Here is a 24,675-nt window from a genome sequence, read left to right on the forward strand (position 1 = left end):
TTCATACACTGTAATACTTACAGTCATCAGGAATAATAATTAAAAAGAATACCTCATGATGCAGAAAGTATTCATGGTATATTGTTAGGGTAGAAAAGCTGATGAGGAGATCCCATATACAGTAAAATCAAACAGAAAATTTTATATACCTATTTAGATAAACTCAGAAAGATACACTATAAAATGTGGATTCTCTGTGGATGCTGGAATTATTTTTTCCTTCTTTCTCTTCCTGTATTTCCTGAGTTTCTTTTCCTGAATTGAATTTTTTTTCCTCAGTGAATTACAGTTTGAAATCTGGGCCATGTGAAATTAGGAAATATTTTGGCCACAAAAAGATTAATCTTTGAATGTTATTTGTTAGTGGTACCAGGATTTATTAAAATAACCAGATAGTATCTGCACAGTGCCTAAGACTAAAATCTCAGGTGAAAGAACTTACCTTGATGGGTTCAGCTGGATAACCCCGTTTGTTTCTCCTTCCCGGATTCACTGTTGGCACTCATCATTGTTAAAAAGAGCCGCTGCCTTTCCTTCATGCTTTACGTGTTTGATTTTCGTTATTGGTGGGTTTTATTGTTGCTCTTTATATTTGTAGAGAACACAACTTGAAGGAAATGAAACCTCTCTAAGTGGATAAAACTCCCAGTGTTTGGTCAAATGCTTTACTTGATGTCGAGGGGATTTTTAATAACTATTATTTATCTGCACAAGTAAAGCTTGCTAAACTTTAGTATAAACAGGCCTGGTTCCAAGTCAGTGCTGAATGTAAGGATTTAGTTCCTGGGAGGCCACAGATGCCAGTGACCGATAGGCGGGGCTCCTGCATCAGGTGTGCCTGCATCAAATCGTGGTTTCCGCTCTCACTATCTCTGTGCTCCTGGCAAGCTCCTTCCTCTTCTTGGGTCTCTTTGTTAAATGGACAGTGACAATTCCGATCTCCCAGTGTATTGTGGGATGTAAAGGAAATAAGACGCCTTTCCACAGGTACACAATCAGTAAGTGCTCACTATGGTTATCAGAATGCTCTTTTTACCAAGGGTTGTTCCTTGACACAACTGAAGAAAATTCAGCACCTGCTTGGGTCTGCATTCTCTGTGGTGACGTAAAGGAATATTTTCTTATGAAGTGTGATGAAGTGGTATGTGACAAGAAACTGCTGCTAACTGTCAGCAGTGACAGAAACTTCTATCTGATCTCCGAGTTCGTGATAGTTTTCTATCACCTCCTTTGAATGAGAACGTGAACCTCCATCCAGTTTCCCCAACACGCTTTATACAGGGGATGTGATCTGTAGTCTCTTGGGACAGAGGCTGAGAAAGGACTAGGCTGCTTTTAGGTACAAGTTACAAAGGAAAAGAAAAACAAAATAATACTTCGTTTTGGCCTCTGAGCTCTCCCAGGGAAATGATGGAAGTCCTGGTACCCTCATTCTTTTAGATAAATGTGCAGAAAGCAGAACATTGGGGAATTTAGTCCTTGGTGGCTGGGTGTGGGAGTTACAACTGAAGATGAAAATGAAATTAAAACTAGGGCACCTTGCTGGAACTTAACGTCTCTAAACTAGTTGCTTTGTTATCACTCTTAAGGATTTTTAATGTATATGCCGAACTCAAACCTGGGTGTTGCTTTGTGAAAAAAGCAACCATGCCAAAGCCTCAAATACTAGTACAACAAAACTCAAAGCCATAGAACAGGCACTAAAACAGGTATGTTTCTCCCAAGATGTTAAATCAGGAGTGACTAAGAGAGCCAGGTTAAAATGAGGAATAAAAGATAATACATTCTTAAATCAGATTTAAACCATCATATGAAACATCGATGGTTGTTGGCTAATCTGCTTTACTCCTTGGAGTAAGTCACTTATTGGGCTGAGTGTGGAGATTCTGGGGGACCTTGGGATGTTCTTGAGATAGATTTGAACTGTCAATTTTGGGCTCAATGCAAGTACAAAATAACATTTCATATCACTCAGAAAGCTTGTATATTTTCACAACTGTTGTTTTAACACAGAAATCTGTTTATTAAACCCAACAAAACAGAGAAAATTATACCAGCCCTCAATTTTTGAATTTTCATTTAAATAAGCAAACTCTAAATCCACACCTTTAAAGATGTTTGTGCATCTATGTGTTTCCAAAATACTCGTATTTCAATAAGATTTTCACATTATATTCACCAACAGTATCACAAAGGTTCTTTTTTTTGTTTGTTTTTGTTTTTTGTTTACGTAACTGTAAGGAACAGTAATTCTAGAAACACTAGAAGAAAAAAGCATAGCAATGTCCACAGTTACAAGAAAAAGTGCACATTACTTGGTCACAATCACAGTCATTACTTGAAAAACTATAGGGAACAAGTAGTTAAGAAATATCACTGATGCCTTAAACTTATCAAAAACTGAATGACATAAATTTTACAGGAAATAAGGCAAATTCAGGAATGCACAAAGAATCTGTAATCCAACCAAAGCTAAACAACAGAGAAAAATTGTACAAGAAAGCGTAAACGGATGTGCTCCTCCCTAAATAATTTAAAAATAGGCTAGCCTCAATGCACAAAGAAAATACCATTCATTTGTATCCAACACTATAAAATAAGAAAGAAGAAGGGCAAAGTGTAGGGAACAGGAGGGGACAGTTCATTGTAAGTTGCAGCTGCATCCACTGAGAGTTCTTTACATCATTTTTACCTACAACTGTAAATCATACAAATCATAACAGGAGAGGTAATGGTCTTTTTGGAAACTATTTCTGAAAGACAGAAAACTACACACGAGAGTGCAAATTTTCAGATTGTCACTTGCAACCTCTGAACATTCAGTCATCTACATCCAATTGCTGCTAGAGGGGTGCCTGTAAGATAGCAGTGGCCATCCGGGGAGAGCAGCTGTAAGAAACCAAGATGTGATTTTTTTTTCCACTGATATGTCTTTTTTAATATTAAAAAAATTCTGTGGTGAAAATCACTACGGTAAAGCTGCAGTGTTGAGTGGGATGCTTGAGACCAGCATGAGTGTAGAAATGCAGGCTTCTCTCGGAAGTAGTTGCTGATGTGACGATTTAAAAGAACGTAGGCAAGGTTTGTTTTTTGTTTTTGGTTTTTTTGTTTTTTGTTTTTTTTTCTTTTTTTCCCCAGCATCAAGTGTTATTTTTGTAGAAAGAATTTGGAAAGAGGAGAAGGCCAAGGGATGTGGAAAAGGTACTTACAGTAGTTCCTCAAAACAGTTTTCTTTTAGGACCTATGAAAAAGTTACCAAAGTAAAAATGACAATTTTGAATGAAAAACAAGTTTTCTTTTTATAAAAATTACATATATATATTTTTTTTAAAATACAAGATCCTTTTCATTGTTATATCCAGTAGCAACAAGAAATTTTGGCTTTTTTTTTTTTTTTTTTTTTTGCCAGATACTGTAACTTTCAGTCCAGTAAGTCAGTAGCAAATTCCACTAATACTTCAGCTGGATCTTGAACTATCTTTTATACCACACGCTTCTTCTGTTTTATCCTTGAATTAGAGATAGACAGCCTTTTTTTTTTCTTTTTTTTTTTTCCCCAGATATTTATGCTGGCACACTGAAACAAAAAGCAGTAGGCTGGACACATTATCTCAAGTACTTCAGAGGTCAGAGTTCCTTTGAAGCACCTTAACATTATCACTTTAAGGATCAAGGACAATGTGGCATTAATGGAAGTATTTCTCTTAAGACTGTGCAGTAAGACCAGACGCATCTCTGCTGGGAAATCAAAATGTCATTAGTGGAAACTGCAAATTTAGACCTCGGTCAAGAGGATCATCATTAGACTCAGTTCTGTTGTAAAATAAGGTTTTCCAGTTCATCTGCGGAACGCAATAGAAATGCAGCTGATTCTCGGTATCCTGCAACAAGCTGTCTCACAGCGTTGATTTCAGTTGGACTCAGCTGGGGTCTGGAGCTTGAACTGCTGGAGGATCCTGAGCTGGTCGCCAACTGCCTCTTCATGCTGAGATCGGTGGGTCCTAGAAATACCATCACAAATTAGACACAATTTTTCTTCTAGTATCTTGAACATGAGCACTAAAGAAATGACTGTTGACTTAATTCACCTAGTCTTTCTTGAGGCGCTGCTGATACCTTTAATCAAACAATCTGCTCTCAAAGATGGAAGAAGGACATGATGGGTTTTCTTCGATTCCCTGTCCAGCCTTGGGCAGTCACCTCTTACTGAAGAAAGACAGTGAGGACCTTATCTTAACATGTGCTTTCTGGAAAGTTCAATGTTAGGTCTACCTTCCACCCGTAGAAGCATCTCGATAGTAGTGGAAATTGATGGGGATCACAAACATTCTTTATTTGCTACATTCATTAAATAATTTGGACCCCACCAGTTCAGGCTAAGGACCCTAGATTACAAACCCCTCCGTTTAGAACAAAGGAAACTGAGGACTGGGGGAGCTTCAATGTCATGTTTACAGGTTAATAACTTTCAAGTGGTACAGTAAGGACTTGAGTTGCAAGATTTTTTTTTTTTCATTTCAGGCCAATGCTTTTTTTCCAACAGGCTCATTAGTATTTAAAAATGTGAATATATTAGACTAATATTTGCTTTAGAAATGTTATCAGTATATAATTAGTACAAACAATAGCACAAAGAAAATAGACTCGCTATACTGCTTTAGGTATTGTTAAAGTTACTTTCGTATTTATTTGCACAAAACGTGTCAATGCTTTTTCCTTATACATATTTAACTCACTCATATAGGTCTGCTCTTTGATGACATTTTGTAAATTTTTGATGAAGAATATTTATAAGGTGACTTAAAAATCTTCAAGTATTTAAGATGTTTCATATTCTTAGATTATTAATAAGGTTTTATTATATACTTAAGCATTCATTTTTTATAGTTCTTACCTTTCATTAAGCAATTGCCATAATCATTAACTTTGCAGTGGTAAACTTAAAATCCTTGAAAAAAATATTACTAAGTATATAACTAAAGGCAAGCTCAAAACCTACAGTGATTCTTTAACTTGAAAGTATTAGAACAGATTTTTTTCTAAACCTAATTTTTCAGATAATAGTATTCATTTCATGAACTAAACAAGGGATTTTTTTTTGTCCTTCAAGTTCTCCTTGAGGCATCACGGAGACAGGTCAGGACCCAACCCCTTCCACCCTCTCTCCCAAAGGGAGCAGAGGACTTCCGTCAGCTAGGAGGCAGATGTCCCATAAGAGGGACATAGCTTCACTTGGAATTTAATTAGGACAGAGACAAGAGCTGCACACAAGAACTCTGACATCTGAGAGAAACTTATCTCCACTTCTGCCACAGCCTTTCAAAGCTCTGATTTTCCTAGCAGGAGTTAGCTGCCATTTGTTCCGCTGTTTATAAAATCATGACACAGACATAAACTGAAAGGGAGAGGGATGGGGAGGTCACACTTGTAAGGAGGAATACTGAACAAGGAAATCATTAGCAGCAATTACTTGGAAAATCTGAATGGATTAAGAAACCATCATGACATAAGGGTTTTGGTCTCTGGAGGAACTCCCTTTACATCTTCTTACATTCGAGAATCCTAGTATAAATCTTTTTTTCCCTTAAAAAACAGCTTTACTGAGATATAATTCATATACAGCAATTCACCCATTTCAAGTGTTTAATTCAGTGGCTTTAAGCATATTCAGTCAATTTTATACCATTTTCATTATGTTGAAAGAGACCCCCCAGGCTTTAGCTACTGTTCCCTTTTCCTCCTCCTTCCAGCCCAAAGCAACCACTGATCTATTTTCTGTCTCTACAGCTTTGTCTATTCTGGAATTTCATATAGATGGAATCATATATGGTCTTTTGTGACTAGCTTCTTTCACTTAACATTTTTTTGTTTTTAGGATTTAGTGCACTTAAATTTTTGTTGAAGTATATAGTTAGCTTACAATGTTGCGTTAATTTCTGATGCTAGTATAAACCTTTATGAAAGAAGAGAGAAGATTTTCCTGTTATGTAGTGTCTAGTTGGCTGGTTGTCATTATTTCATTAGAAGGTGTGACATTTTGTGATGGTTCTGCTGCCAAGCCAAGTTGTCGACTGGCATCCTGAGCTGGAATTGAAAAAGGGTGGCGCTAGGCTCCAGTTCTTTTTAGGAGGTGAGAAAGGTGGTGATTTTATTCTAATATGGATAACTCTCCACCCCCGGCTCAAAGGTATACACTTCCAAACTGGGACATGGCATTTGGTTTCTTTCCCATCATTATTAACGCCGGCAAACTCTGGGTAGCTCAGTAATTTAGAAGCCCTTCACAGCTCTGTGACTTTCAGTTCTGGATGAAAGCTGGCTTCATTACCTTGGTTTCTTTTGGATCTCCAGGGTCAGGACTGAGAATATAAAGCAAAAGTACAAGGAACTTTTTGCTGAGCATTTATTATTCAAATCTTCAGAGTTATGAGGTCGGAGTGTGAAGCAAAAAAATTAAATATTGACAAATGAATAAATTCTGTACATAATGACTCCTCAAAGAGCCCTTCCCTGTTGGTCACCAGTGTTCGTTTCTGCCTGAGTCAATGTCAGGCTTGATTGGTCTGGCTTAACCCAAACAATATAATGTAATTAGCATGTCCGTTATATAGTAAACATTTCACATTCTGAAGATGCTGAATCTAAAGAAGTGAAGGAAGGTGTTCTTGGAGACCTGATCGAATCACAGACAAGGCCACTGAAAAGTATGTTTCTGGAAGAGCAGGTCCAGTTAACAGGAAAATGAGCAAGGATAATGACACCTTAGGTGCTTCGAGAGAAGATGATTTGAACATCAAGTGCTAATGCAAATATTCAGGAAACGTGACTAGGCCAGTTTTGTATAAGTACAGCTGACCCTTGAACATGTGGGAGTTAGGGGTGCCAGCCCTCTGCCACGGTTGAAAATTTCCGAGTAACTTAGAGTCTGCCCACTGCAACTTTGATTCCTCGGCATGTGCAGATTCAATCAACTGCAAATAGTGTAGTACTATAGCATTTGCTACTGAGAAACGTCTGTGTGGGAGAGGGGGCCACACAGTTCAAATCCATGTTGTTCAAGGGTCAACTGTACTACATTTTAACCAAAATGATGCAGATCTTCTAAAAAAAAAAATTGTACTTAACTGAAGTATAGTTGATCGACAATGTTGTGTTGCAGGTGTACAACAAAGCGACTCAGTTATACATACTATTTTTTCATATTTTCCATGATAGGTTATTACAAGATATTGAATATAGTTCCCTGTGCTCTACAGTAGGTCCTTGTTTATCTGTTTTACACACAGTAGTGTGTATATGCCAATCCCAAACTCCTAATTTATCCCTCTGCAGCTCCCCTTTCCCTTTTGGTAGTCGGTTTGTTTTGTGTCTATGAGTCTATTCACTTTGAATAGCTGAATAAGAGATAAAAAATATTTCATGCTAACATGCAAGTGATGTTGGATAAGTTCAGAGCCACTAAAACCAGCCCTATATTTTTTTTAAGACTTGGGGCCACTTAAATTATAAGTAAATTCTAATTAAGTGAAACTATAGACCCATAATTCTTATTTTCAAATTACATATAATTGAAGACTTTCCCCCTATGTATGGTACATTTTTGGTTCCAGTTTTAATTAGAATTACCTTTGTGGTTTTATTTTGCTGTCAATTATCCATAGACAAGAGAGACCCCTGAACAGAGTGTGGAGCAAAGAAAAATTAAAAAAAAAAAAAACTTTGACAACAATTTTATTATATATACTGAGGAAGAATGCAAGACCTATGAAGGCAGGAAACCTTTGTGTCTTATTTACCACATTGTTTTAGGTAGCTCTGGTGGTGCATGGCACAAAATAAGGCTCGATAAATACTTTTGTAATAAATGAATGAGAAATGCCAGATAATTTTTACAGCCAACAGTCGAGAAATGGAGAGTGAGTGATGTTATTAATACCACTGGTTAAAAGAAAAGCAGTTAGACACAGAACACAGTAGATTTAATGCAACTCATTCAAGTAAAGTTACCTCTAATATATGGGAACATTAACTATTGCTATAAAAGTCACCATCTAAAGTGGTGAAAAAAATAATCTAAGTAGAATTGCTTATCAAAGTACTTTCCACATGAACGGTTGCTGAAAAAGAGAAAAAGTTATTGCCCATTTCCTAAATATGGTTTGTGTTACCAGGAAATGTTTCAGTGAGTCTTGTGTTGGACGTAAAATCTGTTCTAGCTGCATGCAACCTTCTCCTCCTTTTCTCCTTCACCTACACCCTCCACTCCCAAGTCGTGGCGCTCTGAAACGTTTGGGTAACTGGCAATTCATTTAATGATTTTAAATAAGTGAGTGACATTTTCAGATTCAGGCCTTTAAACATGATGGGCCAGATAGGAAAATTTTTTTGTGTATATATATATATCTTTGTATATATATATATATATATATATCTTTGTATATATATATTATATATTTTTTATTGAGGCATAGTCAGTTTACAATGTTGTGTCAATTTCTGTACAGCATAATGCTTCAGTCACACATGAACATACATATATTCGTTTTCATATTCTTCTTCACTGTAAGTTACTACAATATATTGAATATAGTTCCCTGTGCTATATAGTAGGACCTTGTTGTTTATCTATTTTATGTAAGTTAGTATCTGCAAATCTTGAACTCCCAATTTATCCCTTCCCACCCCCTTACCCACCCAGTAACCATAAGTTTGTTTTCTATGTCTGAGTCTGTTTCTGTTTCGTAATTTTTCTTTTTTTTTTTTAGAATCCACATATAAGTGATATCATAGTATTTTTCTTTCTCTTTCTGGGTTACTTCACTTTGAGAATTCTAAGGTCCATCCATGTTGCTGCAAATGGCATCGTTTCATTCTTTTTTATGGCTGAGAAGTATTCCATTGTATAAATATACCACATCTTTATCCAGTCATCTTTCGATGGACAATTAGGTGTTTCCATGTCTTGGCTGTTGTAAATAGTGCTGCTATGAACACTGGAGTGCATGTATCTTTTTGAATTAAGGTTCCCTCTGGATATATGACCAGGAGTGGGATTGCTGGATCATGTGGTAAGTCTATTTTCAGTCTTTTGAGGCATCTCCATACTGTGTTCCACAGTGGCTGCACCAAACTATGTTCCCACCCACAGTGTAGGAGGGTTCCCTTTTCTCCACACCCTCTCCAGCATTTATGGTTGGTGAACTTGTGAATGATGGCCATTCTGTCTTGTGTGAGATGATAAATCATTGTAGTTTTGCTTTGCATTTCTCTGATAATTAGTGATATTGAACATTTTTTCATATGCCTATTGGCCATTTGTATGTCTTCACTGGACAATTGCTTGTTTTGGTCCTCTGCCCATTTTTCGGATTGGGTCGTTTGTTTTTTCTTATTAAGTTGTATGAGCTGTTTATATATTCTTGAAATTGAGCCTTTGTCAGTCGCATCATTAGCAAATGTTTTCTCCCATTCTGTAGTTTGTCTTTTTGCTTATGGCTTCCTTTGCTGTGCAAAAGTTTATAAGTTTAATTAGGTCCCATCTGTTTATTTTTGCTCTTATTTCCATTGCTGAGGAGACTGCCCTAGGAGAATGTTGCTAAGATTTATGTCAGAAAATGTTTTGCATATGTTTTATTCTAGGAGATTTATCATGTCTGTCTTTTCTTATATTTAACTCTTTAAGCTATTTTGAGTTTATTTTTGTGTATGGGGTGAGGGAGTGTTCTAACTTCCATTGATTTACATACTGCTATCCAGTTTTCCCAGCACCACTTGCTAAAAAGACTGTCTTTTCTCCAAATATTCTTGCCTCCTTTGTTGAAAATTAATTGACAATAGGTCTGCAGATTTATTTCTGGGCTGTCTATTCTGTTCCATTGATCCATATGTCTGTCTTTATGCCAATACCATGCTGTTTTGATTACTGTAGCTCTGTAGTATTGTCTAAAGTCTGGGAGGGTAATTCCTCCAGCTTCATTCTTTTTCTTCAATATTGCTTTGGAAATTCTGGGTCTTTCATAATTCCATATAAATCTTAGGATCATTTGTTCCGGTTCTGTAAAAAAAAAAAAAATGTCCTGGATAATTTGATAGGGATTGCATTAAATCTGTAGATTGCCTTGGGCAGTGTGACCATTTTAATGATATTGATTCTTCCAGTCCAAGAGCATGGGATATCTTTCCATTTCTTTAAGTCTTCCTTAATTTCCTTAATCAATGTTTTGTAGTTCTCCATGTATAAGTCTTTCACTGCTCTTATTTGTGATTTGATGATTTTCTGTAGTGGTATGCTTAGATACCAAAACCAGACAAAGACACCACAAGAAAAGAAAATTACAGGCCAATATACCTGATGAACATAGATGAAAAAATCCTTAACAAAATATTAGCAAACTGAATTCAGCAATATAGTGGGAGGAGAATACGTCATGATCAAGCGTGAGTTATTCCTAGGGATGCAAGGATGGTTCAAATCCCGCAAATCAATCAATGTGATATAACAAAAACAAAGGATAAAAATCATACAGTCATATTAATAGATGAAGAAAAAGCATTTAACAAAATTCAACATCCATGTATGATAAAAAGTCACAAAAGGGTGAGTACAGAGGGAATGTATCTCAACATATTAAAGGCCATATGTAAGCCCAAGCTAACATCAAAGGTGAAAAGCTGAGAGCTTTTTCTCTAAGATCGCCCACTCTCACTTTTACTCAACATAGTACTGAAAGTCCTAACCAGATAAATTAGGCAAGAAAGAGAAATAAAAGGCACTCAAATTGGAAAGGAAGAAATAAAACTTTCACCAGTTGCAGATGCCATATTATGAATAGAAAACCCCAAAGATTTCACCAAAACTGTTAGAACTAAAAAATTCAGTGAAGTTGTAGGATACAAAATGAATATACAAAAACCTATTGTGTCTCTATATACTAATAATGAACTATGAAAAAGATAAATTAAGAAAATTATCACACTTACAATTGTATCAGTGAATAAAATATATTTTGTAATACAGGTCTACTAAAGAGAATGAAATTTTTTTTTCTTAGAGGAGGTAACATTTTGCTTAATTTGGGTTCAAATCTAGTTCCCTGTCATCAAAATTAATTGTGTGTCCTCTGGCTAATTTGGATCTGTACAGAGATTTTTCTCTATTTCACCTATGAAAATGTCTTCTAGACAGGTATTTTCCAAATACTGATATCAGCCCACAAGAATGATTTTAATTGAGCATATCCATCATGTGGAAATCATTGATAGCATTCTATTAGATTCTTCTCTTGATACTTGATTTTATATGTCAATGCATGCAGATAAATGACTTTCAAATGAAGATTAAGCTGGAAGCTCTTCAACTAAACACTTAGAGGATTTTGAAATACTGCTTTTCACTTGCATCAAGGTCCATAAAAACACTGAGCCTGTAGTATGTGCTCATAAATACATTCACTGGAAATGTGATTGGGAATGCAATTTTAATTTCTTGTTTTAACTTTGACAGTATGGGAAGTTTATAGAGCAGCTAACCATTAATTGTGATTCAGACAATGTTGGTTATTAGCAAAATGGCTTTACCACTACATAAGCTTCATATATAAGCACTGTTTTGCCTTGTATTTAGAGTGAATCCATCAAACGTTAATTCTGCAGCAAATGCTAATCTCCAAAGCCATTCAGTGTTTGATAATAAATCTTGAGGGCAGTTTTTCTTGTTCAGCAATAAAAGTTTTACCACTAAGCCATCAAACTGCTGTGTGGTAGAAGTTAGAATATTTAGATTCTGACAAAATTTCACAGAACTGATGATAATTAAATAAATGAGGACAAATGAAGTTTAAACTTGATACCACTGTTTCAGTAACACTTGCTAGACTGAAATGTTTTCCACAATGTATCTACTGGTAAATAGTTCAAGGAATAACCATATGCCTTACATAAAAGCAATTCTGTAATTTTATCCAAAAAGCCTCTTTTTGCTTCATACATCTTAGAAGGTGCCACCTCAGGTTTTACTGAATTAGTTTTTTAACTTTGAAAACACACTGAGCAGAAGTTGTTGCACTCATACCATTCATCGATGCTAATTCCGTCAATTCAAATTCATCGATTCCTCGAATAAGCAACAAAGCAGTATCAGAAACACCTTAACTTATTCAGGGACAAGGGGAACCACTTGAAATCAGTTGCTTTGTTTTTTAATTATCTATTGATATTGCCAATATCTCAATTGCTTCTACCCCTTAAGCACTGTTTTTGCTATACTGCTAGTAGGCAAACAAGTTTATTTTCTCTGGACACATTTCTTTAGTGCTTCAGCCCAACACTATTTGATTAATTCACCATCAGTCAGTGAAGTGATTTTTTTTTTCCTAGTTTGGTTAATATATGAGCCACTTAGTTTATAGTTGCATGTTCTTCTTATATTTCGATCAGGTGTTTAATACAGGTATTCTGATAATATTTTCATACTTTTCTGCCAAACAGTGCAAAAAAAATTAACCATTATTCTTCAACATCTTGGCTAATTTAGCTTATGTATATAAAGCATCCAGCACAGGGCCTGGGCTCCAGCAGATATACATAACCAGATTCAACATGCTAATGAGTTAAATTTATATTCACAAGTGATTGCAAGGTAATTTGCTTTTCTAGTGCTATTCTTGACGACAGGATTACAGTAGCATCACAAAACGTGCTGGGGTGCTTTCCATTTCTTTTTCTTTTCCTCTCTTTTAGATCTGTTGGTCTAAAATGAAGATTATCTAGTCCCTGAAGTTTTGGTAAACCTCATTTGTAAAACCATCTGGGTCTGATTTCTTTAATGAAAACATTTTTATAATACTGATTCAATATATTTAATTTGGAATATCTATTCCTTTTTGAGTCCATATTGGTCAATTATATTTTTGTAAAACAGTGTCTTGTATTTCTAAATTTTCAAGTATACTTGCATAAAGTTATTAATAAGGAAGGCTAAAACAATTTTTAATTATAAAATAGATTTTCTGCTTCCTTTCTCTTCATCTTGCCAGATATTTGTAACGTTCTTTCAAAGATTCTCCTTCTGATTTTGTTGATCTTCTGTTGCTTTTTTGTTTTCTACTTAATGTCTCCATTTATTTTCTTCTGCATGCCCCATTCTCTCTCATCTGTTTCTAACTTTTTGAGTTAAATGACTAGCACATTAGTTTTCTATTTTTTTCTAATGTGTGTCAAAATACCGCTTTCAACCCATCACACAACCTTAATGTGTAGTGTTTTCATCTTCATTAATTATAAATATTTCTGAACAAAATGCTATCAGCATATTAATGATTCTTTGGTTGTCACCATTCATTAGGTGGTCAGTATGTCTGAGAGAATGTTGTTAGCAGATAGCTGGGGCAGGATCTAAATACAGCCAGATTAAATTTTAATTACTTTTTCAAATCCAAAGGACTTTTTTTTTCTTTCCATCAGTTTCTGAGAGAAGTCTGTTAAGTCTATGGCTATGATTGCAGATGTGTCCATTTCTTCTTGTAATTTTGCTAATTGTTTATGTATTGATTTTAAATAAAAATTATATTATTGGGACAGTAGTTTCTAGACAATGACTTTCTGATGAAAATGTTCCTTTCATTTTTAGGTAGTAAATCTTTCATGCTCCAAAGCCTTTGTCTTAAAGCCAAATTTGACTTATTGTTACACACACACACAGACATGCATGTGGGCTCATATATAGTATAAAAATTTCCTTTAAATTCCTCAAGATTGTTTTGTATGGGTCTTTTCTATCAATGTAGAACTATATTTTATTTATGTATCCACTTAAGGACGTGTCCTGACCAAAAAAAAAAAAAAAAAAACAGATTATAACAGAACAAGACTTTTAAAATGTTAATACAAGGACTGGGATCACGCCATCTTCAGGGAACTCATCCTTTGATTAAGAGAGAAGATCTGATGCTACAGTTCAGAGGGAACCATTTGTCTCTTCTGAAGTCTGTATCAAACTAAACAAATTTTTAACCCATTTGGGTCTAACCTAATATGATCATGCTTTCAAGTCTTTAACTCCTCTTGACTTCAAATTTATTCTACTTAATAAACACTGGTTATCAACATTAGGCTACCAAAAAGCAGGGTGTTTATCTATAAAACATGTAACAAGTTACTGAGACACTCTACAGATATTTAAGAAAATACAAAAAGCAAGATATATATATCACTGTCAAGGCCAAGTAGTTGTGTAAAGCATCACGCAAAGGAGAAAGAGGAGTTTACAGATCACCCCTCTTCTTCCCCCCAAAGAAGTCTTCTTTCTAGCAAAACTAGGGATCAGATGCTGACAGCAATTACAGGTTGAACTGGAGATCCATTATAACATATTCCCCTGCTGACTTGAAGGCAATTCTGATTGTTTAAACTGTAATTGTCGATATCCCATACATTAAAAAATTATACATGATTATCATGGGACAAGTTTAGTAGCCAAGTCTTTATATACTTCAAAATATAAATCTCTTGGAACTGCCTTTAAAAGTTCATCTATTAAATTTCCCTTTTACCAGATTTTCCTGTATCTTCACCTTTTTTCTATTGTCTTAGTCCATTTGTTTTATTTAATTTTTCTCATCTAAATGTTACCTTGCTAAAAAAGAAAAAAAAAAAAAAAAAAGACCAAAGAGAACAACCACAGTTAAATATCTCAGGATTTTTGTTCTCATCTCAATGAGATGAGAGCACAGTTTTCTACACCATCAACTTTTCCTCCTTGGCTTTCCTAATCTTTCCTTACATTTGCTAATTCCTGATGGTACTCAGCTTTGTAAACTGCCTGAGTTTATTTAGTGTGTGGTCTTTGTACTTGAGCTCCAACTCAGTATTTGGTAGAGACCTGGTTAATCATTTTGATGAACTGTGGATGATCTAAAAGTATGACTCGGCATTCCAGCAGAGTCTTGGAAATTTGTAAGGGGAAAGACTCATCGCGTGTTTCTGTCTTCTGCCTATATTTTGCTTGTGGGAAAAGATAAAAATATTGCAGTAGGGAGACAAAAGAGTTACTTTTTAACTTCAGCTGATTCAAACATACTATATGAGGGCATTATGAATTACTGTATTATTTAGGGGGTTATGTATTTACATATATGCATTTTTTTTTAGTAACAGGAAGCAGTCTCTAAAACCAGAAGAAAATGAAACATCCATTTACTATTTTTCAGAGAGCTCATTGGGTCAGAAATATCATAGTTGCTTGAACCATTGGGTTCTGATTTTCCTGGCCACCGCTAATGTCTTAATTTTCTAGGAATTTCCAAGCATTAGTAGGAAGTCTAGCAAACAAGGAGCATAAGATGAAAATGCCCAGAACGCCCTCAGGAAAGACTAGTTATCTGTTTTATTCCTTTACCCTTTTATACACTTTAATTTTGTTCCATTTTTAAGGGAACAAAAAAACCATAGGCCACATTTTAAATGTCAGTTATAAAATTATCCATTTATGTGTATCTAGTCAATCTATTTCAAGAAATATTTAAAGATCCTTGAAAGGAATAAACTGGATGGAAACTACCTGTGTTAAGGTATTGATAACTCAAATAGTAAAAACCTACTAATAGATTTGGACTTGGACACAGGTTTCTTCTCCAAATGATAAAATCTCATTTGTTAGACACACAAAAAAGGTGTAGCATATAATGATAAGATTATAAAACTGGCATGTGAAAAACCTGGGCTCAAGTCCTAATGCAGAAAACTAGCCTTGTGAATTTGGGCAAATCACCTACCTTCTCTGAGATTCTCAACACTGCTGAATAATAATCCTACTTTTGTCTATTTCTCAGATTGTTGGAGCAGGGGGAGTGAAATTTGACTATGAGGGTTAAATGGTCCAATAAGATCTTTTTCTTAACTGGGACCCTACCTTTGCCTTAACTCCTCAGTGATAATAAAGGATTCAGGGATTACTTATGTTAAAGTCTAAAGATTTATTTAAACTGATGACTTACTATATTAATCAAGGTTCTCCAGAGTAACAGAACCAACAGAGGGTGTATGTGTGTGTGTGTGTGTGTGTGTCTGTGTGTGTGTAACATTACACAATAAGGAACTGGCTTGATTATGGAGGCTGGGAAGTCCCAAGATCTGCAGTGGGCAAGCTAGAGACCCAGGAGGGGTGATGGTGTAGGTCTAACCTGAGTCCTAAGACCTAAGAACCAGGAAAACTGGTCCCAAACCTGGCAGGCTCATGACCCAAGAACTGCTGATACTTCAGTTCGAGTCCAGAAGCAGGAAAAGACCAAAGCCCCTGCTCAAGCACTTAGACAAAAGGCGTTTGCCCTTTCTTAGCCTTTTTGGTTCTATTCAGGTCTTCATTTGATTGCCTTCTCTAATGGGGGTGGGCCTTATCCAATCTCCTTTGCCTAGCCCACCAACTGAAATGTTAATTTCATTCAGAAACACCCTCCCGGATACACCCAGAATAGTGTTTGGCCAGTCAAGGTGACATAAAATAACATCCTATTCATATATCCTATTCAATGTAATTTTCCTTCTGATCTCAAATGGCAGATATTCTAAATTATACTCTTCTTTTTGGTAGGGGAAAGTAATTAGGCTTGCTTATTTATTCTTAGAGGAGGTACTGGGTATTGAATCCAGGTCCTGCATGCATGCTAAGCACACACTCTACCACTTGAGTTATACCCTCCCTGCTAAATTATTTTTTTAGATAGTTACCCAAGACAAGGTGAACAAATAAGAGTTGGTTTTTCTATATGCTCAATAGGAATATGAATTATTTTAAATTCTTGGATATTGGACAAACACCCACATAGTGTTTATATACCACAATGATTAAAAAACTTAGGGTAACAACAACCATAGCAGAAATACCGATGGCTCATGAGGCAGGGTTTACGTGAATTAGTAACCCCAATTCTGGAGGAGTTATTACTTCACTAATAATTACCAATCCAATGATAGTTAATAATTATAATACTGTAATATTACAATAATGTTATAAAAATCCAATATTGACTCTCAGCTTGGTGATTATGTTAGAGAATAACACTTTAGTAAAAATTCCTTAAAGTATAATAGTGAATCTGTCTCACTGTTTTAAAGGACAAAATGAGAATTTTTAAAATAAAATTTCCAATATCCTCATCAGTCTCAGTAACCTGAAAAATATGCTATCATTTCAATTTATGTGTTTTAAATCCCTCAAAGTTCACTCTAAATAAATAATATAGAACTCATAGAATAAAGTGTTCTTGTAGGAGCCTATATATATACACATAAATATAAGTTTGTAAGTTATATATGCATAGAAAAGTCAAATGAGATGGTTTAGTCTGAAATTTGTTTTCAAAATTTTCAGAGAGCAGTCTGTTTTACTTTGTTGTCTTGCACAAAAAGGCTTTATCAATATTTTCAGGAGATGGATAAATGGTATATATCCTTGGTAATTTTTACACTTTTTGCCTTGGAAGTGAGGGTGAACATGGGATGGAGTAGATACTGCTACCTCTGAAGTATGTATTTTGCATTTAGAGTCTAATAATCAGAGGTTGAGAAGGAATAAGACTATTACAGTAACTATAATTGAACCAAGTCTATTGAATCATCAAATTGAAACTAAGGTCAGCAAGTGTGGCTATTCTGCATGTTTAAAAAGAATGTCCAAGAGTGGTTCCAGCATCATGGCAGCTTAAGATGTTGCTCCTTTTCGTCCCCATTTTTGAACAGTAAATAGACATTTGTTCTTGAACATCCAAGTTCATGAAGCAAACCAATCACCCTCTTTATCTCAATGCAAGAACTTCCCTAAGACACAGTATAATAAAGTTGGCAGAAATCAAAGATAAGGAGAGAATCCTAAAAGCAAGCAAGGGGATAAAGATCATAACCTACAGAGGAACCCCGTTCTAGGCTGTCAGATTTCTCAGGCCAGGAGAGAATGGAACGACATATGCAAAGTGTTCAAGAAAATAACTGTGAGCAGAAAGTACTCTGGCAAAGTTACCGTTGAGACATGAAGGAATAATAAAGATTTCCTCAGGAAAAAATCTGAGGGAGTGTATTATCACTAGACATACCGTGCCAGAAATGCTGAAGTCAGGTCTTAAAACTGAAAGGATGCAAATCAATGATAAGAAGAGATGAAAATATACAACATACTGGTAACACAAAAGTAAATATAGTGATATTAAAAATATAGCTACTCTAACTTAATACAAAAGATAGTGGTAAATAATGATATAAAAATATAAAAGGGGGAGTAAACAGGTAAAGCTTTCATAGACAGAAACAAAAACTACAGAAATATGAAACAACCAGAAAACGATACGACGCTATGAGTAAGTCCTTGCATATCAATGACAACTCTAAATGTGACAGAGGGACTCAAGCTAGCGGAGTAAGAAGACACTGAGTTCACTTCCTCTTGCGTGCACACCAAAATCACACCTACTTACAGAGCAACTGTCTGTGAGAATGACTTCAACAATAGCAGAAAAGACTTCCCACAACTGAAGATACGAAGGACCCACAGCGAGACAGGAGGGGAACAGACCCACACATGGAAAGTTCATCCCTGAGAAGCAAGGAGATACTTGCACTGGGAAGATGAACCCCCAGGAAGCTGGGCTTTAAACAAATAAAGCTTACACTCAGGAGAGCTGAAAGGCTATTGGAAATAGACTCCACTACTAAAAGGCACGCAGAAAAGTTCACCTTGGAGTTCCAGCACAGAGGCAATGACTGGGTCAGACCCACTTTCTGATCTTGGAGAGCCTCTTGAAAGGCAGGAGGCGGCAAGGACTCCAACAGTAATCAGCCTGACCACAACAGAAGGGTGCAGGGGACGCACCCAGAGGAGCATCTAGCTCTGGTGACAAGAGTGGGGCATGCTCCTGGGCCCCGTATATAAGGCTACTCCTCCAAGATCGGGAGACAGTCAGGCCTACATAAGACACAGAAATAAACACAGAAGTTAGGTAAAATGAAGAGGCAGAGAAATATGTTCCAAATGAAGGAATAAGACAAAACTCCAGTAGAAGAGGTAAATGAAATGGAGATGAGCGTTCTCCCCGATACAAAATTCAAAGTAATGATTATAAACATGCTCACTGATCTTGTGAGAAGGATGAACAAACACAGAACATCAACAAGCAGAAAAGGAAAGAGCCAATGAGAGCTGAAGAATATAATTAACTGAAATGAAAATTAAACACTAGAGAGAGTCAACAGAAGTCTGGATGACACAGAAGAATGGATCAGTGATCTGGAAGACAGTAGCAGAAATCACCCAAGCTGAACAGAAAAAAGGAAAATTTTTAAAGAGACTAGTTTAAGGGACTGCTAGACAATATCAACCACATTCACATTATAGGCGTTCCAGAAAGAAGAGAGAGAAATGGGCAGAGAATGTATTGGAAAAAATAGGTGAAATCTATCTAATCTGGGGAAAGAAACAGACATCCAGTCCAAGAAGCAGAGTCCCAAACAAGGTGAACTGAAAGAGGTCCACACCGAGACCCATTATAATTAAAACAGCAAAAATTAAAGTTACAAAGAGACTGTTTATACAGGGAACTCCTGTAAGATCATTACCTGACTTTTCAGCAGAAACTTGCAGACCAAAAGTGAGTGGCATGATATATTCAAAGTTCTGAAAGAAAAAACCTACCAACAAGAATGTTACTTGACAAAGTTATTATTCATAATTCAGAGATAAACTCTTAACTTTTGTTTGTAAAACTCTTTATCACCACTAAATCAACCTTACAATACAATGTTAAAAGGGACTTCCCTAAGCATCAAAGAAAAGGCCACAATTAGAAGTAAGAAAATTATGATAGGAAAAAAAAAAAAACTCACTGGCAAAGGCAAACATATACTAAAGGTAGTGGATCACACAGTTACAGAGCTGGTAGGAAGGTTAAAGACGACAGTAGTAAAAGCAGCCATGTCTACAATAAGTAGATAAGGGATATGTGAAGCAAAAGTATGCAAAATAGGTCAAAAACATAAAACACTGGTGATGTAAACTGGGTCAGTCACTATGGAGAACAGGATAGTTCAAAAAAATCACAACTGTCATATCACCCAGCAGTCCCACTTCTGGGTATATAGCCAGAGAAAATAAAAACAGGATATTGAAGAGAGAACCACTCCCATATTTACTGCAGCATTATTCCCCCTGGCCAGATATGTCAACAACCTAAGTGTCGATGGATGGATAAACAAATAGTGGGGCGTGTGTACGTGTGTATGTATATACACGTATACATGCATACACACACTATAATGTACAATACAATAATATACAATAGAGTATTATTCAGCCATGAGAAAGAAGGAAATCCTGCCATTTGCATCAACATTGATGGACTCTGAGACCATTATACTAAGTAAGTCAGACAGAGTAAGACAAATATTGTATGATATCACTTATACGTAAAAATCTAAAAAGTCAAATTCATAAAAATATATTGCAGCATGGTGGTTACAAGGGGCTGAGGGTGGTGGAATTTGGGGAAATGTTAAGGGTACAAACTTGAAACGAGTAGTGAATATGCTCTACTGTACAGCATAGGATTATAGACAACAATACTGTATTTTAAACTTCAAAGATGCTAAGAGAGACTAAGACTTAAATGTTTCCAACCCCACCCCCCAAAAAGAAATAATAATTATTTGGCATGATAGAGGTGTTAGCTAATGCTATGGTGGTTATCACACTGCAATATATAAACGTATCAAATTGATAACCATTAACTTAGTGTTATATGTCCATTACAGCTCAATAAATATCCACATTTAATTACAATTATCCAAAACTATGAAGGAAACAAAGACTCATGAAATACGAAGTATGTACGAGGAAATACTAGCCTTATTATCCTTTCAATCAATAAAGCTTGGGGGTAAAAATATAAATTCAAGAAATACAGATTTTTAAGAAGCAGTGTTTGGAGAGAGAGTGCACTTGCCTGCCTTTCCTCAGTAATCTCTTATCACATTTTTGCTTTGCTTTGTCAAAAATCAAGGGATTGAAATGTTAAACATGACTGTTTTTATGAATGTAGACAAAATATTTTCTTGTATGTGAAGGGAACTGGGGTTGATGACATCACTCATGGAGGTTAATGCCGTCCTCCCAATTTCTCACCTTTGTTTTTAAGTCGCTTTAAAAGCAAATGAATGTTTTCCAGGGAAACAGAAGAAATCATGGGAACAGACTGTAACTGGACAGAGTAGTGGAAGATGAGGATGGGAAAGAGGCAAGTACCTTATAAACACACAAGAAGATGTCTGTTTGGAAAGATGACAGCAAACACACACTGTATGGCGTTCCTCACAATTGTAGACACATGTGTGTTTATAAATATGTTTTCAGGAACAGTGTTAACATAATTATCCCTACAATATTGCTTCAAAGGACAATAGAGATACATGTATAATGCCCAAAATAGGAACCAGAAAAATTCCTAAATGTCAAGTAGGGTCCAGGCTACCTTTAGATAGTCAGTCTCCAAAAGGATTATATTCCCTAATGGGTTTAAGTTATCAGAAATAATTTGTTTCTCTGTGTGACCACTGAGATACTGGTCAGAATGTTAGTCATCGCACACTTAATTTTGTAATCTGTTGTTAATTCTGGATTTGAGTGAGTGAACCCAGGAGCAACTCAGGAGGCAGAAGGGCACTGTGTGAATGCACAAACACATCCACTTCCAAATGTTCCAGCAACTACATGGATGGGAGAAAAGGTTTCAGAAAAAGCCTTTGTGTATTAGCCAAGCCAAACGTCATTTTAAATGACTGTGCACCTTAAAATCGCAAGAGGAGATATTAGCATTGTAATTGTAATCATTCTTGGCATCTACATTTTTTAATATGAAAGAGAAAAGAAACAAGGCAACTCTGGCCTTCCTACCCTCTTAGAATGACTCAGGCAGTCAGATCCAAGATCTCTAGCGAGGCTAAGAGGGCAGCCTGGTGCCTGTGTCTGAAAGGTACATCCATACCTGGACCCAGGGCAGAGGAGTACAGACAGTGGCTAATTCAATTTCCATCCCGACTTCCTCGAAAGGTAGAACATTCTGAACTCCCTGCCAAGAGAGCTCCTTCCTGAATAGCAGAGGGCTGGCAAGGCCAGGATAATTTAACTGCTCTGTTCAGATAGAGTCCCAGAGGACATGTCAAAGTTCAAAGGAGGTTGTTAAGAAAAACAGCCCACGCCAACCAGAATAAACTCACAGCACCTGGAAAGCCCCTGAGCGGTGTACCAGCAGGCTCTGGAAGAAAGGTCCCAAAATACTAATGAAGTCTGCTCTTCATTCCATCCCTTCGGCGAGCAGACACAAACACAAAATTCTCAAGGGACCTTAAGAAGTACATAAGCTCCATTTTACTGTAGAGAACAGGCTTTTTAGAGAAGCTGCTGTCAGAAAAGCCTGATCAATACTGAGCTGTAAAATCCAATTACATGTGCTGGCTCGTGCAGGGAAAACACAGGGTCACTCACCTCTCTCTTCAGAACCCTTGCTCTGAGGCTCCCTGACCTACCGAAACCTGCTGGAAGATACGAGGGCTCAGTCAGATAAAACTGAAAGGTGCTTCCCTTTATTCTGCAGATAATTCATATCATTTTCCTTTCAACTGGTAAATGGTTAACATAATTTCCAATCATTAAAATTGACAAATAAGCACCATCTCCCCGAATCTCAGTGCATATGTGTGCAAAAAATTCACAGTCTCAGCTGAATTCTAGGTTATTATTATGGTATATGTGGTGGAGCTGGGAAAACAATGAACTCGGTGGCGAAGCTGCGGTCACATTTCAGGCACGTGGAGTTTGAGCTTGCTTTCTCTAAACGCACAACTCCAAATTCTGTTACAACAAAACTTTTAAAATTTGTTTTTTTCTAGCTTTAAAGTAATCCCAGCTTATGTCAAAGAGGGTCTCACTACTTCTGTTACACATTATTAGCTCTTCTCAGACCCCTAAAATAACTGAAAATTACTTTAAAAGCTGAGCAGTTTGAATTAAAAGCATGACTCTTTAAGAATCACCATTTATACTTTCATAAGGTTATTCGCTGACCCCACTTATTTCATTGAGGAGTGAATGATATGTACATAATTAAAGGCAAGGAGCCTGATGGAATAAATGTAGGAAAAAAGGTCTTCTGCAACAGTGAAACCATCCAAAGGTCAATATAATGGACCTAGAATCAGCACTGGTCAATAGAAAATTCCCTGGTGATGGAAATGTCCTGTGCTGTTCAATCCCGTCGCCACTTTGGCAGTTGAACACATAAACTGTGTCCCAGTGTGACTGAGGAACTGAATTTTACATCTTATTTAATTTCATTAATGTCAATGTCAGTAGCCACATATGGCTAGTGGCTATCATACCAGATATCATGGATCTTGATAAACTTACATTTGAAAGCAATGGAAAATAATCAAAATAAGGATACAGATCAACAGGGGTTAGAGTAGGAAAATATTCTGATTAAGTCATCAAAGGAACACACGTGGGAGAAATGGGCTAAGAATTGGCATTCCCAGTAAGTTGGACATAGTGGGAACTTCCTTTGTAGCTAGAGATTTTCCCATCACTGTGTGCTGTAGAATGCTTTGACAGATCACTGAGATACAGTACCTGCGTAATCCCAATTACACTGCCTTCAGTCAGGTCGCTCAGTTATCCTTCATGTATGATGTTATTATCACGTGGATTTCCCCATTGTGTAAAGGGGATATAAATGAACCAGATGGCATTGCTTAACTTCTGTGAATTACTGGTAGGTTCTACTCTATAAAATCATTGTCTATACAGTTTTATATAATCAATCTTATGCATTTTCCAGCCCAGAATCACCCAGCAGGTCTCCCGGAACAGAACGGTTTCCTCCCCGCATACCTGCACCTCTTCTTTGCATTTGATTAGTGAGCCACACGTTATTAAGAAGGTAAGGTGAAAGCAGAAAGTGCACCTTCCCAGTTCCCTCAATAACTATGATAAACATTTCTTTCCTGAATCAGGAGACTTAAACTGAATACATTTTAAAACAGAATTTATGTGAGGATTTCAAAATATTTGTCTCCAATGTTTGATGTGAAATACTTCTTCCAATATTGTGCTCTTCAGAGGATTAAGAGAAAAAGAGAGCAAACTTGACATCCCCAACTTCAACTGATTATCCCCATGCTCAATTTTAGATTTAATTAAATTCTCCAAAGAGGCACAATATTTTGTTGGAATGATTTCTTTCACTGACTCATTCATTTATCCATTTACTATTTATTGAGCACTAATATAAGCTGGTTACCTACTGACACCGATGACATGACTGTCAAAAAAAAGTCACCTGGCTTGCTCTCAAGCTATGTACAATCTAGTATAAAAAAGAGCACACAACAGGTTAAAAAAGAGATGTGCTATGGTATCATGGAAACGTACAGGAGGAAAACTTCATGGGTGGGACAACCAGAAAATAATCGTAAAGAAGGTAATAAATAGCAGGTATGAATCAGGTGCAGGGGAGGGCATTTCCATACGAGAAAACCCCAGAAACAGACAATAAGTAGGAGGTTTCGTGGGATGCCTGGATCCAGCAAGCTATCTGGGAGACAACTGGGTATAAAATCTGAAGTTCAATGCAAAGCATGGGG

At 36.3% G+C, this 24,675-nt stretch overlaps 1 protein-coding gene across 2 annotated transcripts in view; it reads right to left on the reverse strand.

The window, feature by feature from the left end:
- Window positions 1-2,912: 2,912 nt before the first annotated feature.
- The window catches only part of LOC102522921 (nucleolar protein 4), a 79,947-nt gene continuing 58,184 nt past the window's right edge, over window positions 2,913-24,675 (reverse strand). For both annotated transcript variants that reach the window (XM_032467232.1, XM_032467233.1), the window contains one exon: window positions 2,913-4,001. In XM_032467232.1, the coding sequence (XP_032323123.1) occupies window positions 3,808-4,001 (194 nt within the window). In that variant the 3' untranslated portion in view covers window positions 2,913-3,807. The remainder of the gene's footprint in view (window positions 4,002-24,675) is intronic.

This window comes from Camelus ferus, chromosome 24 (assembly GCF_009834535.1).
Source record: "Camelus ferus isolate YT-003-E chromosome 24, BCGSAC_Cfer_1.0, whole genome shotgun sequence".
NCBI lineage: Eukaryota > Metazoa > Chordata > Mammalia > Artiodactyla > Camelidae > Camelus > Camelus ferus.